At 53.7% G+C, this 21152-nt stretch overlaps 1 protein-coding gene across 4 annotated transcripts in view; it reads left to right on the forward strand.

The window, feature by feature from the left end:
* The window catches only part of SMG6 (SMG6 nonsense mediated mRNA decay factor), a 111110-nt gene extending 91404 nt beyond the window's left edge, over positions 1-19706 (forward strand). For 3 of the 4 annotated variants that reach the window (XM_048518879.1, XM_048518881.1, XM_048518882.1), the window contains exons 14-19: positions 6735-6911; positions 8078-8227; positions 12082-12235; positions 15084-15295; positions 17503-17584; positions 18271-19706. In XM_048518879.1, the coding sequence (XP_048374836.1) occupies positions 6735-6911; positions 8078-8227; positions 12082-12235; positions 15084-15295; positions 17503-17584; positions 18271-18401 (906 nt within the window). In that variant the 3' untranslated portion in view covers positions 18402-19706. The remainder of the gene's footprint in view (positions 1-6734; positions 6912-8077; positions 8228-12081; positions 12236-15083; positions 15296-17502; positions 17585-18270) is intronic. The other variant, XM_048518880.1, reaches the window with a different exon arrangement.
* Positions 19707-21152: the final 1446 nt, after the last annotated feature.

The following is a 21152-nucleotide window of genomic DNA, read 5'->3' on the forward strand; positions in this document are numbered from 1 at the left end:
ATTACAGCTGGGAAGGCAGAAAGAGGAGTTGTTAGACTGGAGGAGGGATATGATTATTATAACATCTGCACTCCTTTAATCCCATGACTATGTTTACTTGGGTGAAGGACTTTTCCAAATGGTTCAATGTCTGCCACCTCAACCCATTCCACATTCTTGTTAACACAACCAAAGAGAAGTCCAGAAGTTTGGTGATTCAGAACTACTGGTCGAAGAAGCCATGCTAATTTGTCCTTAGTAAGACTTGTTCTTCTATATGCTTGATATTTAGTGGATAAGTTTTAAAATATAGGCATTATATCTTCTACTTGAGAGTACGTCATGTGGATACCAGTGAGCTGATACTTTTTAATTGGACAGAAAGCTCTAAAACTTCATCCATCATCATCTCTATTTGATCCCATTCTTCAAATATCCTTCCCAAAATAATGCCCCACCTTTTCAAGTGAAGATAGTTGTAAAGAGCTCACTTGGTTGATTTGCAATCTCTTTGTCTTCTTTTGGTGTTGGGGATTGTATCTAGGTGATTGAGAAGGTAATTGCTACAAGATATATGTAACCAGCCTGCTAGTTGTTACCAGTGCCATTCTGGGGCATTTTTTCCCTTGATCTTTACTTTATGGCTTTACATACTGAGTAGATAACTGGGCTTTCCCTTGACACTTTGGTCTAATGAGAACTGGGATTGTTTCTGTTATCTCGTGGGGGCAGGATGCCACGTGGCTCTCTATCTCTACCTGTCACCGATCTTGAGGTGCCTTAGCTCGAAACTAACTCTCTCACATTTCTTGGGAAAATGGGGGGGGGGGGGGCTAACATCGGAATAAAGGGGATAGTAAGAGCCAGGTTCACCAGAACCGGCTTTGTCAAGCTGGGTGCTTCGCTAAATGCTGCTGATCAACCGTACGGAATCTGTTCATTGCTTCAAGGTTCAAGACCTAACATTTAGCAATCTTGTGTTGTCCATCTGCCCCACCCTATTTCCTTGATTGTTTTTGCATGCTTCTGGAGCATTTAAACAAATTATTATTTCTTTGTTCTTACAAAAACTTGCTGCTTAGATTCTTATTTTGCTGCCTTCTTTTTGTTGTGTCATCGTCTGAGTTCCCTTGTGTCGATTTCTGCTACAGCATATTTCCGATGATTAAGGGAAGCTGCCGTTCCTTTTATGGCGTCCATGTTGGCATCATCTTGGGTTGACTGCAGCTTTCTTAATCTGTGGTGTATATACAAAGAGATATGACTAAGGCTAGCCTGATCGCATTAGAAGGTACTTAGATGGGGGATCACCCGGGAAGTTCAGGGTTGCTACGCAGTGACAGATAACGGCAAGCCATCTCTGTTTGTCTCCTGCCCTGAAAACCCACAAGTTGACTAAGACTTGATAGCACTTTCTACCATATTTCCTGTTTGACCTGGATTTAAATCAAGAGCCTGCAAGGATCCCATTTGCCCTCCCTTTAACTTCCTTCTGGCTGTCGTGTTCCTTTTTTAGAAGTTTGTGCTACTGAAACCAAATGAGGTTGTACTGGGCTGGGCTTTGGGGGGTAATTTTTAATATACATACCTGCAGAACTGAATAGCACTTGGCTGTTATTGCCAATATTGCTTACATCTCACACCAGGTCTTAAGCATCAGACAGGATAAAGTCCGAGATTGCCTCTTCGCTGACTTTTCCACAACACAGTGATTTATGGGGACTGGAAAACTGCCTTTCTTTGATTTGTGTGTGTATGTGTGCATGTTTATACAGGGGGTGTTTCTTGAGTATGCTACTGCCTAGGTGCTCTTCTGAAATTGTTTTATTATCTGATGGTAATGCTTTAAAGTGTCTTTGTGGTGGTGATTGTATTAATAGCTTACTATAAGTTCTCTTTTATAACGTCATCTTGAAAATCAAGCATATCCGACGGTGTGTGATACAAATAGTTAATGACGTGACTAAACACCCGCCTTTTAAAGAAAGGAGTTGGAGATGCAGAGGATTTCGCTGGAGTCTTCTGTGAGCAAAGTGTTTGCTCTCGGCCCCAGTTCTGTAAATACACAATGTGCCCACACACCTCAACAAGAGAGTCATGTCAAGCCTGGCTGCTTCTGTAGGAAATATTTGATAACTGGAAACAAATCAATTTAATTCTTAATGCTTTTAAAGCCTCTGATTTCAAAATCCAACGTCGCTGTTGCTGCTTTGCTGGCTGCTGCTGCTTCCTTTCTCTCTTGCTGCCTTCCTCCTGCAACAGCTCCTCCCTCCCTCCCTTTCTCTCCCCCTCTCTCTCTCTCTTTCTTTCTCCCTCTTTCTTTCTTTCTTTCTTTCTTTCTTTTTCTTTCTTTCTTTCTCCCTCCCCCTTTCTCTCTTCCTTCCTTCCTATTTCTTTCTTCCTTCCTTTCTTCCTTTCTCTCTCTTTCTCCCTCCCTCCCTCTCTCTCTTTCTCCCTCCCCCTTTCTCTCTCTCTCTTTCTTTCTCCCTCTTTCTTTCTCTTTTTCTCTTTTTCTCTTTCTCCCTCCCCCTTTCTCTCTCTCTTTCTTTCTCCCTCTTTCTTTCTCTGTTTTCTTTCTTTCTTTCTCCCTCCCCCTTTCTCCTTTTCTTTCTTTCTTTCTTCCTCTTTCTTTCTTTCTTTCTTTCTTTCTTCCTTTCTCTCTCTCTCTTTCTCCCTCCCTCTCTGTCTTTCTTCCTCCCTCCCTCTCTCTCTCTTTTCTCCCTCCCCCTTTCTCTCTCTCTTTCTTTCTCTCTCTTTCTCCCTCCCTCCCTCCCTGTCTTTCTTTCTTTCTTCCTCCCTCCCCCTCTCTTTTTTTCCCTCCCCCTTTCTCTCTTTCGTTCTTTCTTTCTTTCTTTCTCTCTCCCTTCCTTCCTTCCTTCCTTTTTCTTTCTTTCTTTCTTTCTTTCTTTCTTTCTTTCTTTCTTCTTTCTTTCTAAGAATTTTTTGTGACTTTAGGACACTGGTTTCACACCTATGGAGGATTATGTTCTGTCCATGTCCTTGAGCAGGGCTGTGGGAAAGATGGAAAGAATGTGTTATCAATGGCCAGCAAAATAGGAAATGTGCTGTGGGAAAACAGTAAAGCACTCCAAGCCTTCCACATCACCTTCTCTCAGTGTGCCTTGCACCAACCAGGAAGCCAGCATTACCCCAAAGGAAGAACTGGTGCCCAGATCAGGCATGCCTGTGTTGTCCTGGACATCCTCCACCACCCCTTGCACTGGCACACTCACCTCCTGGCCTGGACAGCGATTGCTCGCTTTACACCTTTCTCCCTCTCTCCACTGGTGCATTCCTCTGGCCAGCACGTGGGAAATGAGGCTCCTTTCCCCTTCCTTTCCCTACAGTATGGTGCGTTCAGGTGGCCAATGTGCCAGAGAGCCTTGAGCTCTTCTGTTGGGTACTTTCTGTTCAGACTGTTAGGAATCTTCTCAGTGTGGTGTAGTGGTTAAGAGCAGGTGGATTCTAACCTGGAGAACCAGGTTTGATCCCCCACTCCTCCACCTGAGTGGCAGAGGCTTATCTGGTGAACCAGATGTGTTTGCGCACTCCTACATTCCTGCTGGGCGACCCTGGCCCAGTCACAGTTCTCACAGTTCTTTGGAGCTCTCTCAGCCCCACCTGCCTCACAGGGTGCCTGTTGTGAGGAGAGGAAGGGAAAGGAGTCTGTAAGCCACCTTGAGTCTCCTTACAGGAGAGAAAGGTGGGGTATAAATCCAAACTCTTCTCCCTTCTGCCCCCTTTCTAAGACAAGCCTCCAGCTTTGCGATCCGAGGCGTCTGTCTAAAATGTTTAGCTGGGAGAAGGAAACAGGGGCAAGCCGTTCATTCTCCCTTTTGCTGCGATGACTTTTCTGGGGAAGGGGTGGGCCACCTAGGCTACGACTGGGGCCACCTAGGCTACAAAGAGCAGGAGCAGAGATGCAGAGGCCGAGCTGAGTAAGATCCTCCTCATGATGGCTCTGAGCACATTAAAAGGAGAGGAAGCTCTGCTGGGTTGAGCCAAAGGGCCGTCCGGTCCAGTGTTCAGTTCCCAGCAGCTGGACCGCCAGCCAGCTTCCTCCCCCCCGCCCAAGTTCACAAGCAGGGCAGCAGCTAGTCTCCACTTTGGACCCTGCAACCTGGATTCCAGATGTATATTGCCTTGTGTTTTCAAGTTCAGGTGAGGTGCCGTGGCTAAATGGCCGTGTAAAGCCCCAGGAGCCTGCCCCATGCCTTTCCCCAGTGCCTGTGGGGCCTCTCCAGAGAGGATAGCAGCCTTGACGGCTCTGCGGCTGCTTTTGTTTGGACCAGCTTGGCTGACAGAGGTCGCGAGCGCTCGTCACGTCACTTCCTCCCAGAATCCTTTCTGGCAAACATCCTAGCAAAGGAATGTCTTTATTTCTCTTCTTGGTTGTCTTTATTGTGTTCATCTGGAAACTTTACACCCCACCTTTTGACACACACACACACACCCCGAGTACCCAAGGCACCTTGGAATTAACAGTAATAAAAATAACAAGGTGGGGGGAAAAGTCAATACAAAAAGCAGCAGGAAAGACAATAAAAGGCACTACAAACTTAGTAGCAGCAAATTTCAAACGGCCCCTTTAAGAACCTGTTTTAGCAGCAAACTAGAAGTAAAACTGAGTAACCCTCTCCTAAAGGCTAGGCAGCAGCCTCAAAACCTCTGTGGGAGCTGAGACCTTCATGCACCATGTTCCGATCAGCTTGAAGGGCAGGTCCCTGCATAACTCAGTGCAGTAGTCCAGCTGGTGCATTACCAAGGTTGGCATGATGACAGCCAAGCTCCAGGAGTGAACCAGTCTAGCCTGGTAAAAGATATTCCAGCCACCCCTGCCAGCTGCATATCCAGGGACAGCAGCAGATCTGGAAACTCTGTCAGACCACAAACGTCCTTTTGGGGCGCTATGACTCTTGTACGCCTGTGCCCCATGGCGCTTCCATCTCACCTGGGATAAGTATCATTTGGCTTGCCCATCCACAATCCGGCCAGTGGTTCAGGATGTCTGGCACTTACCTCGAAGGGGGTTAAAGGAGACAGGAAAGAGAGATGGGGATTTCAGCATCCTGATGATTGGGGTGTTGTGGGGTTTCCGGGCTGTATGGCTGGGTTCCAGTAGCATCTTCTCCTGACGTTTTGCCTGCATCTGTGGCTGGCATCTTCAGAGTAATTTTTTTAAAAGGTGGAAAAGGCATCTTCCTCTGAAGATGCCAGCCATAGATGCAGGCGAAACATCAGGAGAAAATACTACTGGAAAATGGCCATACAGCCCGGAAAACCCACAACACCCCAGTGATTCCGGCACATTGCTGGCAGGGGATGATAGGAACTGTAGTCCATAACCTCTGGAGGGCCGGGAGTTTGACCCCTATGCCTTTGACAATCCTGATGATTCTTGGGAGGAAATCTCCTGACACCTTCCTCTGGAGTTAATGAGGTAGGGTAATACTGGATCTTTTGGGGTCCCGTCTGACTGGCATCTTCTCCCTTCTTTTGTGGCCTTCCCAGTCGGGAAAGAACAGAGCTGCTGGAAAATGCTTTCCAGCCATGCAATCCAGGAGGATGCTGCGGTTGATGGCATTGAAAGTTCCTGAGACGTCTAAGAGAGCCAGCTGGATCTTCTCATCCTTCTTTCTTATCGCTCTTTTCTCAGTTTAGGAAGAGAAGGGGTGGGGGTGGGGGCAGGATGGGGGAAGAAACTGATTCAAAACACCCATTTTTTTTTAAAAAAAAGCTCTCTGCCTGATGAAGGCTTCTGTGTAACTGCAAAGCTTCTTCTTGCAAAAGGTAGCAGTTGTCGGTTCCCTCTCTCGCTGGCTACTAGGGAGAGCGTCTGTCTCACACGCACATACCCCGGCAGCTGAGACTAAGCTACAGGCCTGGTGGCAGTTTGGGGGCCTTTTTGCCCCCTCCCACCCACCCACGTACCTGGACTTCCCACTGCTCCAAGAGCCTTTGGCCTTCCCCCTGGCATCAGAAGCTGCCAGGGGGTGGGGTGGGGGAGGGCAACGGGGTCAAATGAGGGGGCTCCAGTTGCTTTCCTTCCTCTTGATTAGTTGCCCACTGGGGGCTCGGGTGGGAGTCACTTTTGCAGCTGGCTGTGTCCGACCTCCCCATCATTTCTCACTGCGAGCGAAGGGGCAAACTGATGTCCTCTCCACATGGCTGTGGTGGGTTTTTCCGGGCTGCGTGGCCGTGGTCTGGTGGATCTTGTTCCTAACATTTCGCCTGCATCTGTGGCTGGCATCTTCAGAGGTGTATCACAGGGGGAAGTCTGTTACTGGACACAGTGTGGAACAGACTTCCCTCTCTGATACCCCTCTGAAGATACCAGCCACAGATGCAGGTGAAACGTTAGGAACAAGATCCACCAGACCATGGCCACGCAGCCCGGAAAAACCCACCACAACCAGTTGAATCAGGCTAGGAAAGCCTTTGACAAGACATCCTCCCCGCACGTCCTGCAAAGGGAAGAACAGGAGAAGAGCTGCTCCTGAAAGAGGTCCTGGGGCTCCTATCAAGTTCTGAACAAGCACAGCTTATTTGCGGGGGGAGCTTTTCTCCCCGGCCACAGCTTTGCAAACGCCCGTGGCATGTGAGCTGTCCCGGCCACAGCAAAGGTGAGACTCAAAAATCAGGTCTCAGGAAGGTCTGCCTCTGAGCGCCCCACCACCACCACCACCACCAACCCACCCTCAGCCCTCTGACTTTGTTTTTCCTCCTCTCTCCTCTCCCCCCACCCCTCTTTGTAGACTATTGCGGCCGACTGCAAGAGGGTCACAGTGTTGAAGTATTTCCTGGAAGCCCTTTGTGGCCAAGAAGAGCCATTGCTGGCATTCAAGGGTGGAAAGTATGTGTCAGTGGCCCCCGTCCCAGACGCCATGGGAAAGGAAATGGCCAGCCAAGAGGGAAAACAACTGCAAGATCAGGTACTGGGTGGGAAGGGCATGCGCGGCAGGGGCAAGGCCCCCAGTGAGTGAGCCTGGCCTGGCCTGCTATTTATAACCGGGGGGGGGGACGGGGGGGGGGCTGCGCAGTGTCTCTTGAGCATGCTGTGCTCATGTGCCCCTTCCTGCCAGTCCCACCCAAGAGCCTTTCTCTCTGGCTCTCTGGCAACAGCGATGAGTTCCAGATGCGCCTTGCAAATACTATTCGGCGGGGGGAGCAGCGCTTTAATAATGTGCAGCTCCGGCGCAGCAGGAAGGGGGTGGAGAGGAAGAGACGAGGTGGGAGGGTTAGGGTTCAGTCTCAGGATCGAGTTTATAGCAGTGGAGCGGGTTGTGTGTGTGTGTGGAGGGGGGGGGGGGGACCAGCACCGAACAGCAGCCTCCAACACACGTACAGGAAGAGGGATTGGTGCTGGTTCTTCTCCTCCTCCACCCCCCCCCTCGCCGCCCTCCCTCGCTGTTCACATCCTGATGTGATTAAGGAATTTCTCCTCTTGTTTTTTCTGCCCTGGCTTGTTCCTTTAGCCCGGGGTTCTCTGCAGGCCATGCCTGTGTGTGTACGGTGTCCCTGCCAGCCACTCCACAGAGCTGTGCTTGTCTTGCACAGGATCTTGCAGGAGATGTTGCCGGTGAAGGCAGAGTCGTTTGGCCCCAGCTTGCAGACCCCGCTGAGCTTTTTGTAGGGGTCTGCACGGTTAGGATCCTCCGTGGGTTCCATCTGTGGCAGAATCAATTTTTTTTAGCTTGTGCTGGCAAAACCTTTTAAAGTGTACAATTACCCATGTGTGCACCCAGGGTGCTTGTCTGCATGAGCAAGGGCGCTCAGGCTGGCTGCATGCCCCGTGCGCACATTCTTGCTGTGTCTATTCCCACATTGGCAGGAAATCCTTCTGGTAGCAGCACCCTAGCCATTTCTGGAAGGATGGGATGAGCTGGGCTTGCGCTCCCAGGGAATTCTGGGGATTGTAGTACAGAAAGGGAGGCTGGACTCCCCAGCGCTCAGTGGCTTCCCAGGGTTGCAGTCCCTAAGATTTATCATAGGAAGAGACAACAGGCACCTGAATTCTCTATCTTGGCTTGCACTGCAATGGTTCTTCCCCCCTCCCCCCCCTACCCCCCCGTTTCTCTTTGTCGGCTTGTTCTGCAAGAAGGAAGAGGATGTGCGGATCGAGGCCTTTGAAGACGACTCGGAGGGCGAAGGCAGTGGTGGGGAGCTGGACATCAGGGAGCTCCGGGCAAGGAAGCAAGCGTTGTCCAGGAAGGTGGCCGAGCAGCAACGTCGGCAAGACAAAATCCAGGTGGGCTGGGGTGGGTGCGAGGAAGAGCACCTCGGGGTATTATGTGAAAAGGGCAGCAGGGACAGCCTTCTCCAGCAGTTCACACCATGAGGACCCATGTTCTTTTGGACATGCCTTGCCTAAAACCATCCCCCTTACCATAAATGAACTGGACAATATCTCACCGAGCCCTAGCAGTCCCATTGACACCCCCCCACCACCACACACACACACAGATATACAGACAAAGCTGAAACTTCTCCGTGCTGGCCCTTCCAGAGTAAGTCCAGCCACGGGCGTTGGCTGCCTGGCTTTCTCTCGACCCCGCTCGCTGGCTGACTCCCCGAAGCCCGGAGAAGGGTTTCTCAGCAGCCGAGGGAAATTCCCCCCCCCCCTTCCTCCATCCTCTGCAGTGCCCAGGGCCCTTCACTTCCATAACTCTTAATTTCCCAGCCTTGAACGCCGGCCAAACACATCTGTCTAGCCATATGCGTGAACTCTGGAGTCTGTGCCGAGGTGGTTGTAAAACAGGGCCGCTGAAGGCCCTACTGGGAGAGTACGCACATGTGTGCCCGCTGGCTGTTGGCTTCAGGCCCAGAACCACCGCTCTGTGCTCTCCGGGCCCACCGTTGCTTGCCGCAGTGAGCCTTCTGCCTGCCAGGGGGAAAGGCCTGGATTCTAGCAAGCGAGGGGTGTGTGTGTGTAGGGGTGTGGGTGTGTAGGGGTGTGTGTGTGTGTGTGTGTGTGTGTGTGTGTGTGTGTGTGTGTGTGTGTGTGTGAGAGAGAGAGAGAGAGAGAGAGAGAGAGAGAGAGAGAGAGAGAGAGAGAATGAAACCTGCTCAGTTCCATTCAGGCAGTGATGGGGCCCAAAAGCTGGGGCCTCATGGGGGGCACCCTTTTAACAAAGAACACCCACAGTCCAGACCTGTCGGCAAGAAGGATCTGTCATGTGAGAATGAGGAGGTGGGGTGACATTCAGGGTTCTGGAGCTTGAAAGTGGACCAGGCACAGAGCGATGCGTTTCTGAGATGCAAAGAACCCTGGCCTCCCCCCCCCCCCTTCTCAGTGCCCCCTTGTCTCCTGAGGACAAGCATGGTTCAACGTTCAGAGACTCCAGATGTAACGCTGTCAGAGAAGGAATGCAATCCCTGTATTGTCAAAGGCTCTCACGGCCGAAATCACCGGGGTGTTGTGGTCCACCTTCCCAGTTCCAAGGCATAAGCAGGGATTGCATTAGGGTGTGGTGGGTTTTCTGGGGTTGTATGGCTGTATTCCAGTAGCATTTTCTCCTGATGTTTCACCTACATCCTCTGAAGATCCCAGCCACATCTTGTTGCAGTGGGCTTGTTGCATGTAACAAATAATGAGGGAGTGCTGCAAGCTCTGCCCCCTTAAATCCTAAATTTGAGGAACTCTCCCTAAGCTCAGAGGGCCTTTTTTCCCCCCTTTCCTTCTGCCATCCTGAGGCCTGGGTTCAGGATTGGAGGCACTGAAAAACAGCTCAGGGAGCTAGCGAAGGTGTCTCGGAAATGTGTCTCTAACTTTGCCCCTCAGATGTTGCACAGGGTGTGAGGGGGGAAGGGCAAGGAGATTGTAAGCCCCTTTGAGTCTCCTGCAGGAGAGAAAGGGGGGATATAAATCCAAACTCCTCCTCTTCTTCTACCTAGTTCTCTGCGCAAGCGGCAGCAGCTTTTCCTGTGCCACTGAGCACATCGCACCTGAAACATAACAAGCTCTTCCTCTCAAGGGCCCCTGTTCTTTTCTGGGTGCAGCAGCAGCAGCTTCGATTCCCATGGAGGCGGGGAGAGCCCGTTCCGACCGGACTGCCGAGAATAGTTCTGCTCCTGTCCTTGCCAGGCCCAGCTGCTCTCCTGCAGGAGGGTGGGAGCCGCTGGCTAAATATAGCTCTGGCCCGCTCGCCCTCCACGCTGGGAAACAATGAACCAGCGTGCGCACACCTGCCAGCAACGGAAGGGCAACCCCCCAAAGTGTGGCTCCGCCGTGTCGGTGGCAGCCAGAGCAGACAAGCGTTACTGGACAGCGGGCACGTCGGTCCTCAAAGCGAGAGCCTCCCCCCGCCTTGACTTCTAGGAAGCCGCTCCCATCTCACAGAGCGGGCAGAGCCGAGGCGCCAGCTGCCACCAGCTGCGGCTGCACACGTTCTCCTTTCCGAGGCTTGCTTCCTCGGAAGTCCTGGTCATTAATCTCAGGTCTGCTCATGGACTACAAATCCAATCAGCCCCTGCCAGCATGGCCATGAACATCTGGAGAGCTGCAGGTTGCAGACCCACGGGCTAGGAGAAGGGCAGTCTGCTTGTGCTCAGAGGCCACCCTCGTTAACAGTGCCCTTTCCGAAAAGAAATGGGGGATATTCTTCTGCTGGCAAGCAGCGGACAGCAGGTTCTGACATGGCGTACCAAGGCACTTCCTGGCATTGCTCCTCCAACCCCCCCAGCCCCAGCCTGGTCTCACTCTGATGCAGATACCCTCCTTTCTGGCATGAAGCTCCTTTTCCCCCCACCCCCACCCCCACCCCTGTTGTGCCTGGCTGGAAGTCGGCACTCCCTTATACCCCCTTGGCCAGCAGCTGCTAAAGACAAACAAACCTCCCTCTGGCCTCTGAACCCCGCTGAGGCGAGTTCCCCTCCAGCTCCTTGAATGGGGGGGGCGGGGGACTTGGCACCGTCCCCGCAGCCATTCACATCCGGTCGTCCTCTCCCTGGCCAGCCTAGGGGGCAGGATGGGACGTGACAGCCGGCACAGGCCTCGCTCCCAATAGCCAGGAGCCTGGGAGTCTGGGGCAGGAGCTCAGGGAGACCCCTTCTGGGCATCAGCTGCTCAGGAGGGTTCTGGGAAGCACATGGGGTGCCAGGCCCGGATTCTTCAACGTGGCGTGCTCCTACATTGCTGCCGATGGGCGCCGCTGCGCGTTTACCGTGTTAGGATCGCAGGGGAGGTTTTCTTTGGGGGAAATCCAGCAGACAAGAGGATGTCCGGTGGGGAGGGGAGAAGAAATGCACCCACTTTGCAAGCCTCGAGCTCAAGGATGTCTGGGATCTGGGAAGCCGCCGGAGGGGAAGGGTAGCAGGGGTCCCAGGGGTCCCGAAATGGTCAACAGCTAGCGGGATAAATTCTATTGGTGCACTCTAATCTGGAGAACCGGGTTTGATTCCCCGCTCTGCCACTTGAGCTGTGGAGGCTTATCTGCTGAACCAGATTAGCTTGTGCACTCCAAACACATGCCAGCTGGGTGACCTTGGGCTAGTCATAGTTCTGTGGAGCTCTCTCAGCCCCACCCACCTCACAGGGTGTTTGTTGTGGGGGAAGGGAAAGGAGATCGTCAGCCCCTTTGGGTGCAGCAGTGGCGTAGGAGGTTAAGAGCTCGTGTATCTAATCTGGAGGAACTGGGTTTGATTCCCAGCTCTGCCGCCTGAGGTGTGGAGGCTTATCTGGGGAATTCAAATTAGCCTGTACACTCCCACACATGCCAGCTGGGTGACCATGGGCTAGTCACAGCTTCTCAGAGCTCTCTCAGCCCCACCTACCTCACAGGGTGTTTGTTGTGAGGAGGGAAGGGAAAGGAGATTGTAAGCCCCTTTGAGTCTCCTGCAGGAGAGAAAGGGGGGATATAAATCCAAACTACTACTACTACTACTACTACTACTACTACTACTACTACTACTCTTCTTCTTCTTCTTCTTCTCCTCCTCCTCTTCAATATAAAAGTGAGCAGAATGTGGAGAGGGAGTGGTCTTCCAAGGAGACTTGTCTCTGCGGGGACAGTGGGCCTGTTGCGATTTAACACCCAGGTTAAACATTGCAATTGAACACCCAGATCCGCGTGTAGGCTCACTCCGTGTGCTGGGTTTTTGCAGGCTGTGCTGAAGGACCAAGCGCAGGTGCGGCAGATGGAACTGGAGATCCGCCCCGTCTTTCTGGTGCCGGACACCAACGGCTTCATCGACCACCTGGACAGCCTCACCAAGCTTTTGGACTGCCGGCAATTCATCATAGTGGTGCCCCTGATTGGTGAGTGGGGGGGTCTGTCCCTTGGGGTGGGGAAAAGTTGCAGGCTTCTCAGAGAACAGGAATGCCCCCCCCCCCCCCCCCGTTGAATCCGGCCCAGCGTTCTGCCTCCTGCAGTAACCAGCCAGATACTTCCAGGAGCGCCCCATTGCAGTTATTTGATCATCAGATAGACTGCCTCTGAACCCAGGGGAAAAAAAAACCAGTCACTAATATTCCTTGGGACAGCTTTTATCCCCAGGTGATGTGTCTTAGGAGCCAAACTAGACCTGACAGTTGTCTTAGGGCCAGCCCACAACCATCAGTGTTACTTTAGAGAATGTTGCCGTTTAACAATTGCTAAGTGGGTCTGATCTTGATCAGACTTGTGGTGCAGCAGTAGCAGGTTACAGGTGATCTTGTTGTCCTCCCCCTCCCCCCCCCCCGTCCCCACACATACTTTTTAAGTGTCAAAGCAGCCCTCTGCCACACCTGATTCATCATTTCAAAAGGCACACGGTGGGAACAAGATTACCCGCTTTGACCACACTTGCGGGCACAATTACAGCCATTTTGAAAGGGCTCGGTTCTCCCTAAAAATGGCCCTGGTGGTTACAGCTGGGCCCTCAGGCTTATTTGAATGCTGATTGCTCTGACAGCTTCCCCCAGTCCCAAGGTCTCCGTGTGTTTCCCGTCAAGAATGACTTCCTTTGTCTTGTCCTGAAGAACTCACTGTTGTCGAGTCGCAAACAGACTTTCTTCTCCTGTGAAGGACGGTCCCTTTGTCAGGGTCTGAACGGAACCTCCCTGGCCAGAGGCAGTCTATCTGGACTGGAAGGACTGTCGCCCTCCCGCTCTGCTCTGTGAGCTTCCAAAGCTCCCCAGTCAGCCCCTGTTGAAAACGGGGCGCTGGACTCGATGGATATTTTTTCCCCCCTGATCCAACAGAACTCCTTTCCTGATGGAACGTTGGCCAAAGGGAGGCCCGTCCCAGGCCGTGTCCTTTTGCTGGCTCTCCTCTGACTTTTCTCCTTATAAAGCTGTAGTCCGGCAATTCAGCAAAGCTGGTTCCTGTTATTGGTAAACACTCGGCCCTGGCAGATAGCAGGCGACGGCTGCCTCTGCTGCTGGGTGGTCCGTTCCGAGGGGGGAGGGCTGGGCACACGGACATGCCGCTCCCTCGCCTGGGAGTGAACACTGCTCTCACCAAGCCCGGAGGAAGAGGTCAGCAGCCAATTACCCCCTGTATGTGCGCTGGGCTGGGGAGGGGGGGGCGGCCTAATCATCTCTCAACTAAGCCTCAGCCTTGAGCGCAACTTACCCGGGAAGATCAGCCTCTGTGGTTTGGAAGTGGGTGGCAAGATCCCACTTACAAGCAGGGAAGTCTGAGAAGCGGCTGCCGGTCAGGAAAACCTCACTCTGGCAGTAGGGCTGGGGCCTGGGGAACACCTGATACCTGCTCAGGTGATGCTGTTGCAGACATGTAAAGAGCGTGACACCTTTGGGGCAATCCCACGGAGCACAGATCTCGTCTGTCCGCTGAACAGCAGGTTCAGCAGACCCCCTTGTCAAGCTACAAATCAGCCCCCCCCCCAGCTCCAGGAGGGGCGGGGGGTTTGAGCAACTGATCCACGTTGAGCCTGGTGAAGCTTCAGCCTTCCCTCCGAATCCCTCCCCCCACAGGCAAACGCTTCCGCTTCTGGCTTCCTTGCTGAGAGATCCCGTTTTGGATCCTTTGCTGTCGCTGGCTAACGGAAGGCACCCTCTCCCCACTAAGGCTTTGGGAGCATCTCTGCTGCCCCGTTTCTGCAGTTGAGGGGGGGGGGGTGAAAGCCCACCCAAGGCTCTCCCCGGGGCTGCTTTTGCCGGCTCCCCCTGACCCCGACCCGGCTGTGGAGAAGCCAATTCCGGCAGGAGTGCAAACAAGCTTTGCCTTTGAAGGCTGTTTGGCTTGGAAGCCGCTGAGAAACGGAGTTCAGGATGGCGCAGCAGCCCCTCTCTCTCCCGTTTGAAGTTCCCTGCACTGTATTTCCCCCCCACCCCACCCCATCCCTGTGCAGGCTTGCAGAGTAAGGAGCTGTGTTTTGGCGGTGGGGTGTGTGGAGGGGGGGTGCGCACCGCAGGGAGAGCGTCCACAGAATCCTGATGGCTGGGCATCCAGGACTGCCGGCACCCAATCCAGAGCGTGTGGGGAGGGGGCTGCATTTCGCAGCGCCAAGGAGAGGCCTTTGCCCCGGCTCCCTCCCCACTCCCCCCACCTCCCCGGTCCCCAAGGAATGCATACTTCCCACTTGATCTCAGCGCTTGGCAAGGAAGCTGGAAAGTACCGTGGATTAACCATCTCGGAGATGAGGCTGGGTGTGCGGAAAGAGGCACTTGCAGACCCATGGCCTCTGGACACCACCCCTACGTGTGCACAGACTCATTCAAGTGCTGCCAGGCACACTCACTGGGTTCACTCTGAGTCGGTTCTCTCCTGAACTGTGTCGGGTGAGAACGAACTCCCTGGAGACCCTTTGATGTTTCTTGTGGGGCAGGGAGAAGCATTAGTTTGTGCCCATAACCAAAGCCTAATGCTGTCAGTCCCCCTCTACTGCTCTGGGTGGGAGCGGCAATGAAGGTGTGGGGGTCAGAAACAGCTGGTCATGCCCTGGAGCCTCAGGCCTCTTAGACCAGTGGTGGTGAACCTTTGGCACTCCAGATGTTATGGACTACAATTCCCATTGGCCATGCTGGAAGGGGCTGATGGGAATTGTAGTCCATAACATCTGGAGTGCCAAAGGTTCGCCACCACGGTCTTAGACCCTGCCTTGGACTTGCCAGCCAAACCCCCAATTGCATCTCTGCTCTCTTTCTCTTCCTCCCTTATCAGTGATAAATGAATTGGATGGGCTGGCCAAGGGCCCCGAGTCGGAGAACCGGACTGGGGGCTACGCCCGTCTGCTGCAGGAACGGGCCCGCAAGGCTGTCGAGTTCCTGGAGGCGCGCTTTGAGCAACGAGACACCTACATGCGAGCCCTCACCAGCCGGGGCAACGAGCTGGAATCGATCTCCTTCCGCAGCGAGGACATTTCGAGGCAGCAGGTTAGCAGAGTCCCCCTACTCCACTCCACCCCTACCCAGGGGCATACCCGGGGAAAATGGCGCCTGGGGCAACAGCTGCTCCAGGTGCACCCCCGCCCCACTTAACTTTGCCGGCAGAGGAGGGCAGTGGCAGTCCTGGGCAGGGCTGGGCCTGGTGAGGCCAAGCTGAGGGGCGCCTGGCAGGTTGGGAGGCTGCCGCAGGCCTGCCGGGCACCCCTCCGTGATCTAATGGATGGAACCTGGGGTCAGTTGACACCATGTCCCTCTGACAGATACGCCACTGCCTCTACCCCACCTTTGCTTGGGAAGCCAAGACCAGATGAGACAGGCACCAAGGGAAGGGCAGCTGGGGAGCAGAATGCGGACACAAAAGGCAGAGAATTCCTTTTCGTAGGAGTAACCAAAATGACCCGTGACGGCCTGCAAGTTCCCTGGAACTCTGCATCAGGCTGAATGTTTAAAGGGAAGGAAAGAAGAAATTGCAGACCATAAGCCAAGACTGTGGCCTGAGTCACTCCCTCCCTGCTTTTTGACTGATATACCCAGCGTGGCGCAGAGTTCTGGAGAACTCAAAAGCTTGCATGCTGTTTTGTAGCGTTTTGGTGGCCCCTTGGGAAAGGCGTTAGCTAGCTTGGAAGCTGCTGACCCCTAGATGACCACAACCAGGAGAGGTCAGGACAGTGGTAGCAGTTGAGTCTGCTTCTAAATCCAGACACTGACAATGACCACAGGGACTGGGTGTCGCCTCCGTACCCCGCTGTGTGGGCTTCCCAGGAATAATGTATTGTTGAAGGCTTTCGTAGCCGGAATCAACTGGGTGTTGTGGGTTTTTCGGGCTGTGTGGCTGTGGTCTGGTCGTTTTTATTCCCGATGTCTCACCCGCATCTGTGACTGGCACCTTCAGAAGCTTGTCGTGGTCAGATGTGTTTCTGTGCCACAGGGAGAAACGCGTCTTACTGTGACATGCCTCTGAAGATGCCAAGCATAGATGCTGCCGAGAAATATTAGGAGCCAAAACTACCAGACTACGGCCAAACAGGCCAGAAAACTCGCAACAGCCAGTTCCCAGGAACAGTTGGCCAGCCAGTGGCAGGAACATGATGCTGCCATAGATGGGCCACTGGTCGCCACATCTCAAAAAGGATATTGAAGAGATAGAAAAAGTGCAGAGAAGGGCAACGAGGATGATTGAGGGACTGGAGCACCTTCCTTATGAAGAGAGGCTGCAGCGTTTGGGACTCTTTAGTTTGGAGAGGAGGCGGCTGAGGGGGGATATGATTGAAGTCTATAAAATTATGCATGGGGTAGAAAATGTTGACAGAGAGAAATTTTTCTCTCTTTCTCACAATACTAAAACCAGGGGGCATTCATTGAAAATGCTGGGGGGAAGAGTTAGGACTAATAAAAGGAAACACTTCTTCATAGCGTGTGATTGGTGTTTGGAATATGCTGCCACAGGAGGTGGTGATGGCCACTAACCTGGATAGCTTTAAAAGGGGCTTGGACAGATTTATGGAGGAGAAGTCGATTTATGGCTACCAATCTTGATCCTCTTTGATCTGAGATTGCAAATGCCTTAACAGTCCAGGTGCTTGGGAGCAACAGCCGCAGAAGGCCATTGCTGTCACATCCTGCATGTGAGCTCCCAAAGGCACCTGGTGGGCCACTGCGAGTAGCAGAGAGCTGGACTAGATGGACTCTGGTCTGATCCAGCTGGCTTGTTCTTATGTTCTTATGTTCTTATTGGGAACTGATCCAGAAAAGCAGTTCCAAAGCTCCTGTGAGCAGAGAGAGGCAGCCCGGCCCACAGCGGCTTCTCCATTTCCTGGGCCTGCTCAGTGACCAGATCCTGCTGTTCTTCTACCTCCAGCTACAGTCGCAAGCTTTCTTGACCACAGCTTTTCGGGGCTGACCAAAAGGCCCCTCCTAACCCACGGGTCTGACAGTGACGGGCCTCTTGTGGAACAGAGAGGCTGTCGGCTGCGGGAGGCACTTTCCCCACTAGCAGCTGCAGCTGATTACGTTGCGATTCTCTCGGAAAGGCCCCGATTTTGAGGTTTTGGCAATATGGATGTTTGTTTCAAAATGTGATCATTTAACCGGCCTGAAGATAGATAATGAACGGGCCAGTTCTGGGCGTTTCCCCCCCCCTAAGCACCCTTCCCCCCCAGCCTAAGGGTGGCGTTTTGTTTTTTGCCTTCCTGCAGGGCAACAACGATGACTTGATTCTTTCCTGTTGCCTCCACTACTGCAACGATAAAGCCAAGGACTTCATGCCAGCAAGCAAAGGTGTGTGTGGGCGGGGGGGCTTGCAGGGGGTCTGAGTGGGCTCTCGGGGTTCGGCCCAGGAGATGCAGAGCTGATGGCGAGGGGCAGGGGAGCCTCTGCTCAAAGTGAGGCAAAGGATATTGGCAAGGGCTTCTCCCCATTCCCCCTCCCCCCCCCCCCCCCGCCCCACAGCCGATTGACTCCTGTGGGGTGACTTGGACTAGCCTCACCCTACTGACATCTGGGGAGTGGGTCGGCTTGGCGGCGGAGAGTTCCGGCTCCTCCCCGCGCTGCGCCCTCGCTCTCTCTGCTTCCTTCTGCCAACTGATCGGCTCTCTTGGCCGTGCCGGAGCGGTTTGCGAGGCGGGAGGGCAGCGGCTGCTGCCCAGGGCCCCGCCATGCGTTTCTTGGGCCGAATTCTCGGCAGCTTAACTTGTCAGCTTGACAGAGAAGCCGTTTCTGAGTGTTTACTCCTCGCTGGGGCAGAATCCGACGATCAGGGGATTATGGCGGATGGGGCCTGACACTCTGACAGCCTCTGTTTTGTAACAATCTGCCTCGTTGCCTGGCCTGAGACGGGGATGGTTATTGTTAAGTCCCTTCCGAAGGGATTCAGGCCACAGGCCATGCGTGCTCTCTGAGGCTCGTCGGGTCTGGCACAGGCTTGCTCCGTTAACCCTCCCCTCCCTAACCACGCACTCTTACAGATGACCCAATCCGGCTGCTTCGGGAGGTGGTGCTGCTGACAGATGACCGGAACCTGCGTGTGAAGGCGTTGACCCGCAACGTGCCTGTGAGAGACATTCCCACGTTCCTGAGGTGGGCGCAAGAGGGCTGAGCAGGCCGAGGCCAATCCCGGAAGCCACACAACTCTTTGCCTCCAGGAAGGGCGGCCTTTAGGCGGGTGGCGTTGAGCCGAACCGCCGCTACAGCAGCAGCCGTACCAGAACAATAAATGCAGCCTCTCCAATCCCACCGGAATGGCAGTGCTGTGGGTGCAGGAGGAGGAGGAGGAGGAGGAGGAGGAGGAGGAGGAGAGAGAGAGAGAGATAAGCATGCTGGGAAGGTTGGGGGCTAGAACACTTAGCATTGCTGGGCTTTTGGGTGGGGAGGAAAGTGCCCCCAGAGAAGCCGGGGTCAGGGGAGATACCCTCAGCTCCTCCGTATGGAAGGCCAAAGTGAGGCCACAGAGCGTGGAAGTTGTGAACTGTTTCTGCGGGGCCCGATCCCCCTTCCCTCCTAAGAGCTGCGCCTGGACGCCACGTCAGCGCCAGCCCGCTTTTCGACACCTTCGGGGTTATCTGTGCCAAGCTTGCTGGGCCCAGCCTGGCCCCTCAGCCCCCCCACCCCCCCGTTCCCCAGCCCACTACATCTGTTGTTCAGTTGCCTCAGGGTTTCTGAGACCCGCTCCCTCCTGCAGCTCCCCTAGAGGGGTCCTTTAGGGCTGTCATCCCCCACCCCATCCCGTGTAACCTAATCCCCCTCACTGGTGTGGTTTTGGGGAGAACTAAAGGTTTGAAGCAGGCAGGTAGCGTGGGAGTCCTTTTGTGAAGAAGGTTATCATGCCACAAGGGGGAACTTTTGACTTCTCGTAGACACCCCTCTAAAGCCTCCTTGGAGAACTGCAGTGGGGGGGTGCTCTGCCGGGGGGGGGGAGGGGGGGCTTTGTCGTGATGGGAAACATTAAGGCCAGTTATGCCCCCAGCGGGGAGGAGTCCCATCTGCCAGGAAGTGTCCAGACAAGGGGTCAAGACAGCCATGTCGTTGCCCTGCCCCACAGCCCTGGCAGCTCTGAATCAGGGAGCAGAAACCAGGCATGGAGACTTGGTGTGTTTTGGGAAACGCCTTGGACACAGTCGCTTTGCTTCTGATGGGAGTTTGGTGGAGAGGTGCCCCTTAGCTTGTTCCCAGATGGTCCAGAGAGGGAACAGTCTCTTCTGCAAGGGAAGGGGGGGGGGGGCGCTGCGCTCAGCATCGTTGACAAAGGAGAGGATCCATCCAAGTGGAGGAAGAAGGGCTGAACGTAGCAGTTTCTCGCAAGGAAGCTCCCTCTAGTTTTGCTGTTGTCTGCCTGGGTTTGATGGAGGGCTTTAACTGATTTGTGTTACGTTGTTTTTTCATAATAAATTTTTAGTAGGGAATACCTCCTGTGTCCTGCCTGGGTTTATGGACAGGGGAAGAAGGGGAGAGAATCCCAGAGGCTGCTGGGATAGAGGGAGTTATACTTGGCTGTGGTCAAACCAGGCCCCAAGGACCTTCATCTTTTAAAAAAAAAATCTGTTTCAGAACACAATAAAAACAATTCTTGGGAAGGCTTTAGGCTGATCCTGCATGGAGCAGGGGGTTGAACTAGATGGCCTGTGCGGTCCCTTCCAACTCTGTCATCCTGTGCAAGATTTTGACTCTCACGGGGCTCTTCGGCAGGCAGAAGGCTGAAGAATTCTGCAGATGCCCAAAGTTTGCACTTCTCAACACCAACCTTGATCTGGTTTAGTGGAATCAGGTTTACTGATTGTTGTGGGTTTTCCGGGCTGTGTGGTTGGGTAGATCTGTGCCTTCCGGGCCGTGGTTGGGTAGATCTTGTTCCTAACGTTTCGCCTGCATCTGTGGCTGGCATCTGTGGCTGGCATCTTCAGAGGTGTATCAGAGAGATGTGTGTGTAACACACTTCTCTCTGTGATAAACCTCTGAAGATGTCATCCACAGATACAGGAGAAACCTTAGGAACAAGATCTACCAGCCCGGAAAACCCACACCAACCAGTTGAATCCGGCCATGAAAGCCTTCGACAATACGCAGATTTACTGACTTACTGTGCCCCTCTTTAGGACTCGTTGGAACCCAATAAAGTGTAAATGGGGAGCTGCTGCTTCCTTCTGTTTCCTCTTTCTGCTGAGAAAATACCAGTAGAGACTGAAAAGAGGGCCAGGCTAATATCAGAAGCCTCTGACAGGTCAGGGGGCAGCAGAGGCCGGCCACACTGTTCCCTTTTCTCTGAAAGAGAGTGAGTCAGGCATTCCTCGATCTCTCTGCCTCAGCAGCAAATGGGGCCTGTTCCCGTGGCACCAGCCACCGAAGCACCCATGCACCCTTTCAGAGCAGCCAGGTTCAAGTCAAGTAGCACCTGAGAGACCCACCAGATTTGGGAGGGGCCTGAGCTCCCAAGAATCAGAGCTCCCTTCTTCCCTTCTGCAAAACAGGGTTCGCCCCCCGCCCTTTTCCCCAGCGCTGCCCTCTAAATGCCCACCGAGTGCTCCTGGCAGCTGTTCTGGAAGAAGGAGAGCCCAGGGGTCGGGCCAGTATTTTGAGGGATCAGTCTCAACACCAGGCTCAGAGCGAGTACTTTCTTTTCTGCTCGACCACCAGTCATAGTTTTATGGGAATGTTTGCACTCTCAAGGGAGGAGAGCGGCGGGTTTCAAGCATCATGGTGAAATTGCTCGGCTTGGTCAGCACGTTCTTCCCCAAGTGCGTCGTGTTGTTTTCCTAAATAGAACAGGGCAGTGTGTCTCATTTGACCCCCCACCCCACCCCCCGCAGGCCATGCTGGCTTGCTTGGGGGTTTAAATTCGATCCCTCCCCCCCCCCCA

This window comes from Sphaerodactylus townsendi, linkage group LG16 (assembly GCF_021028975.2).
Source record: "Sphaerodactylus townsendi isolate TG3544 linkage group LG16, MPM_Stown_v2.3, whole genome shotgun sequence".
In the NCBI taxonomy this organism is placed as follows: Eukaryota; Metazoa; Chordata; class Lepidosauria; order Squamata; family Sphaerodactylidae; genus Sphaerodactylus; species Sphaerodactylus townsendi.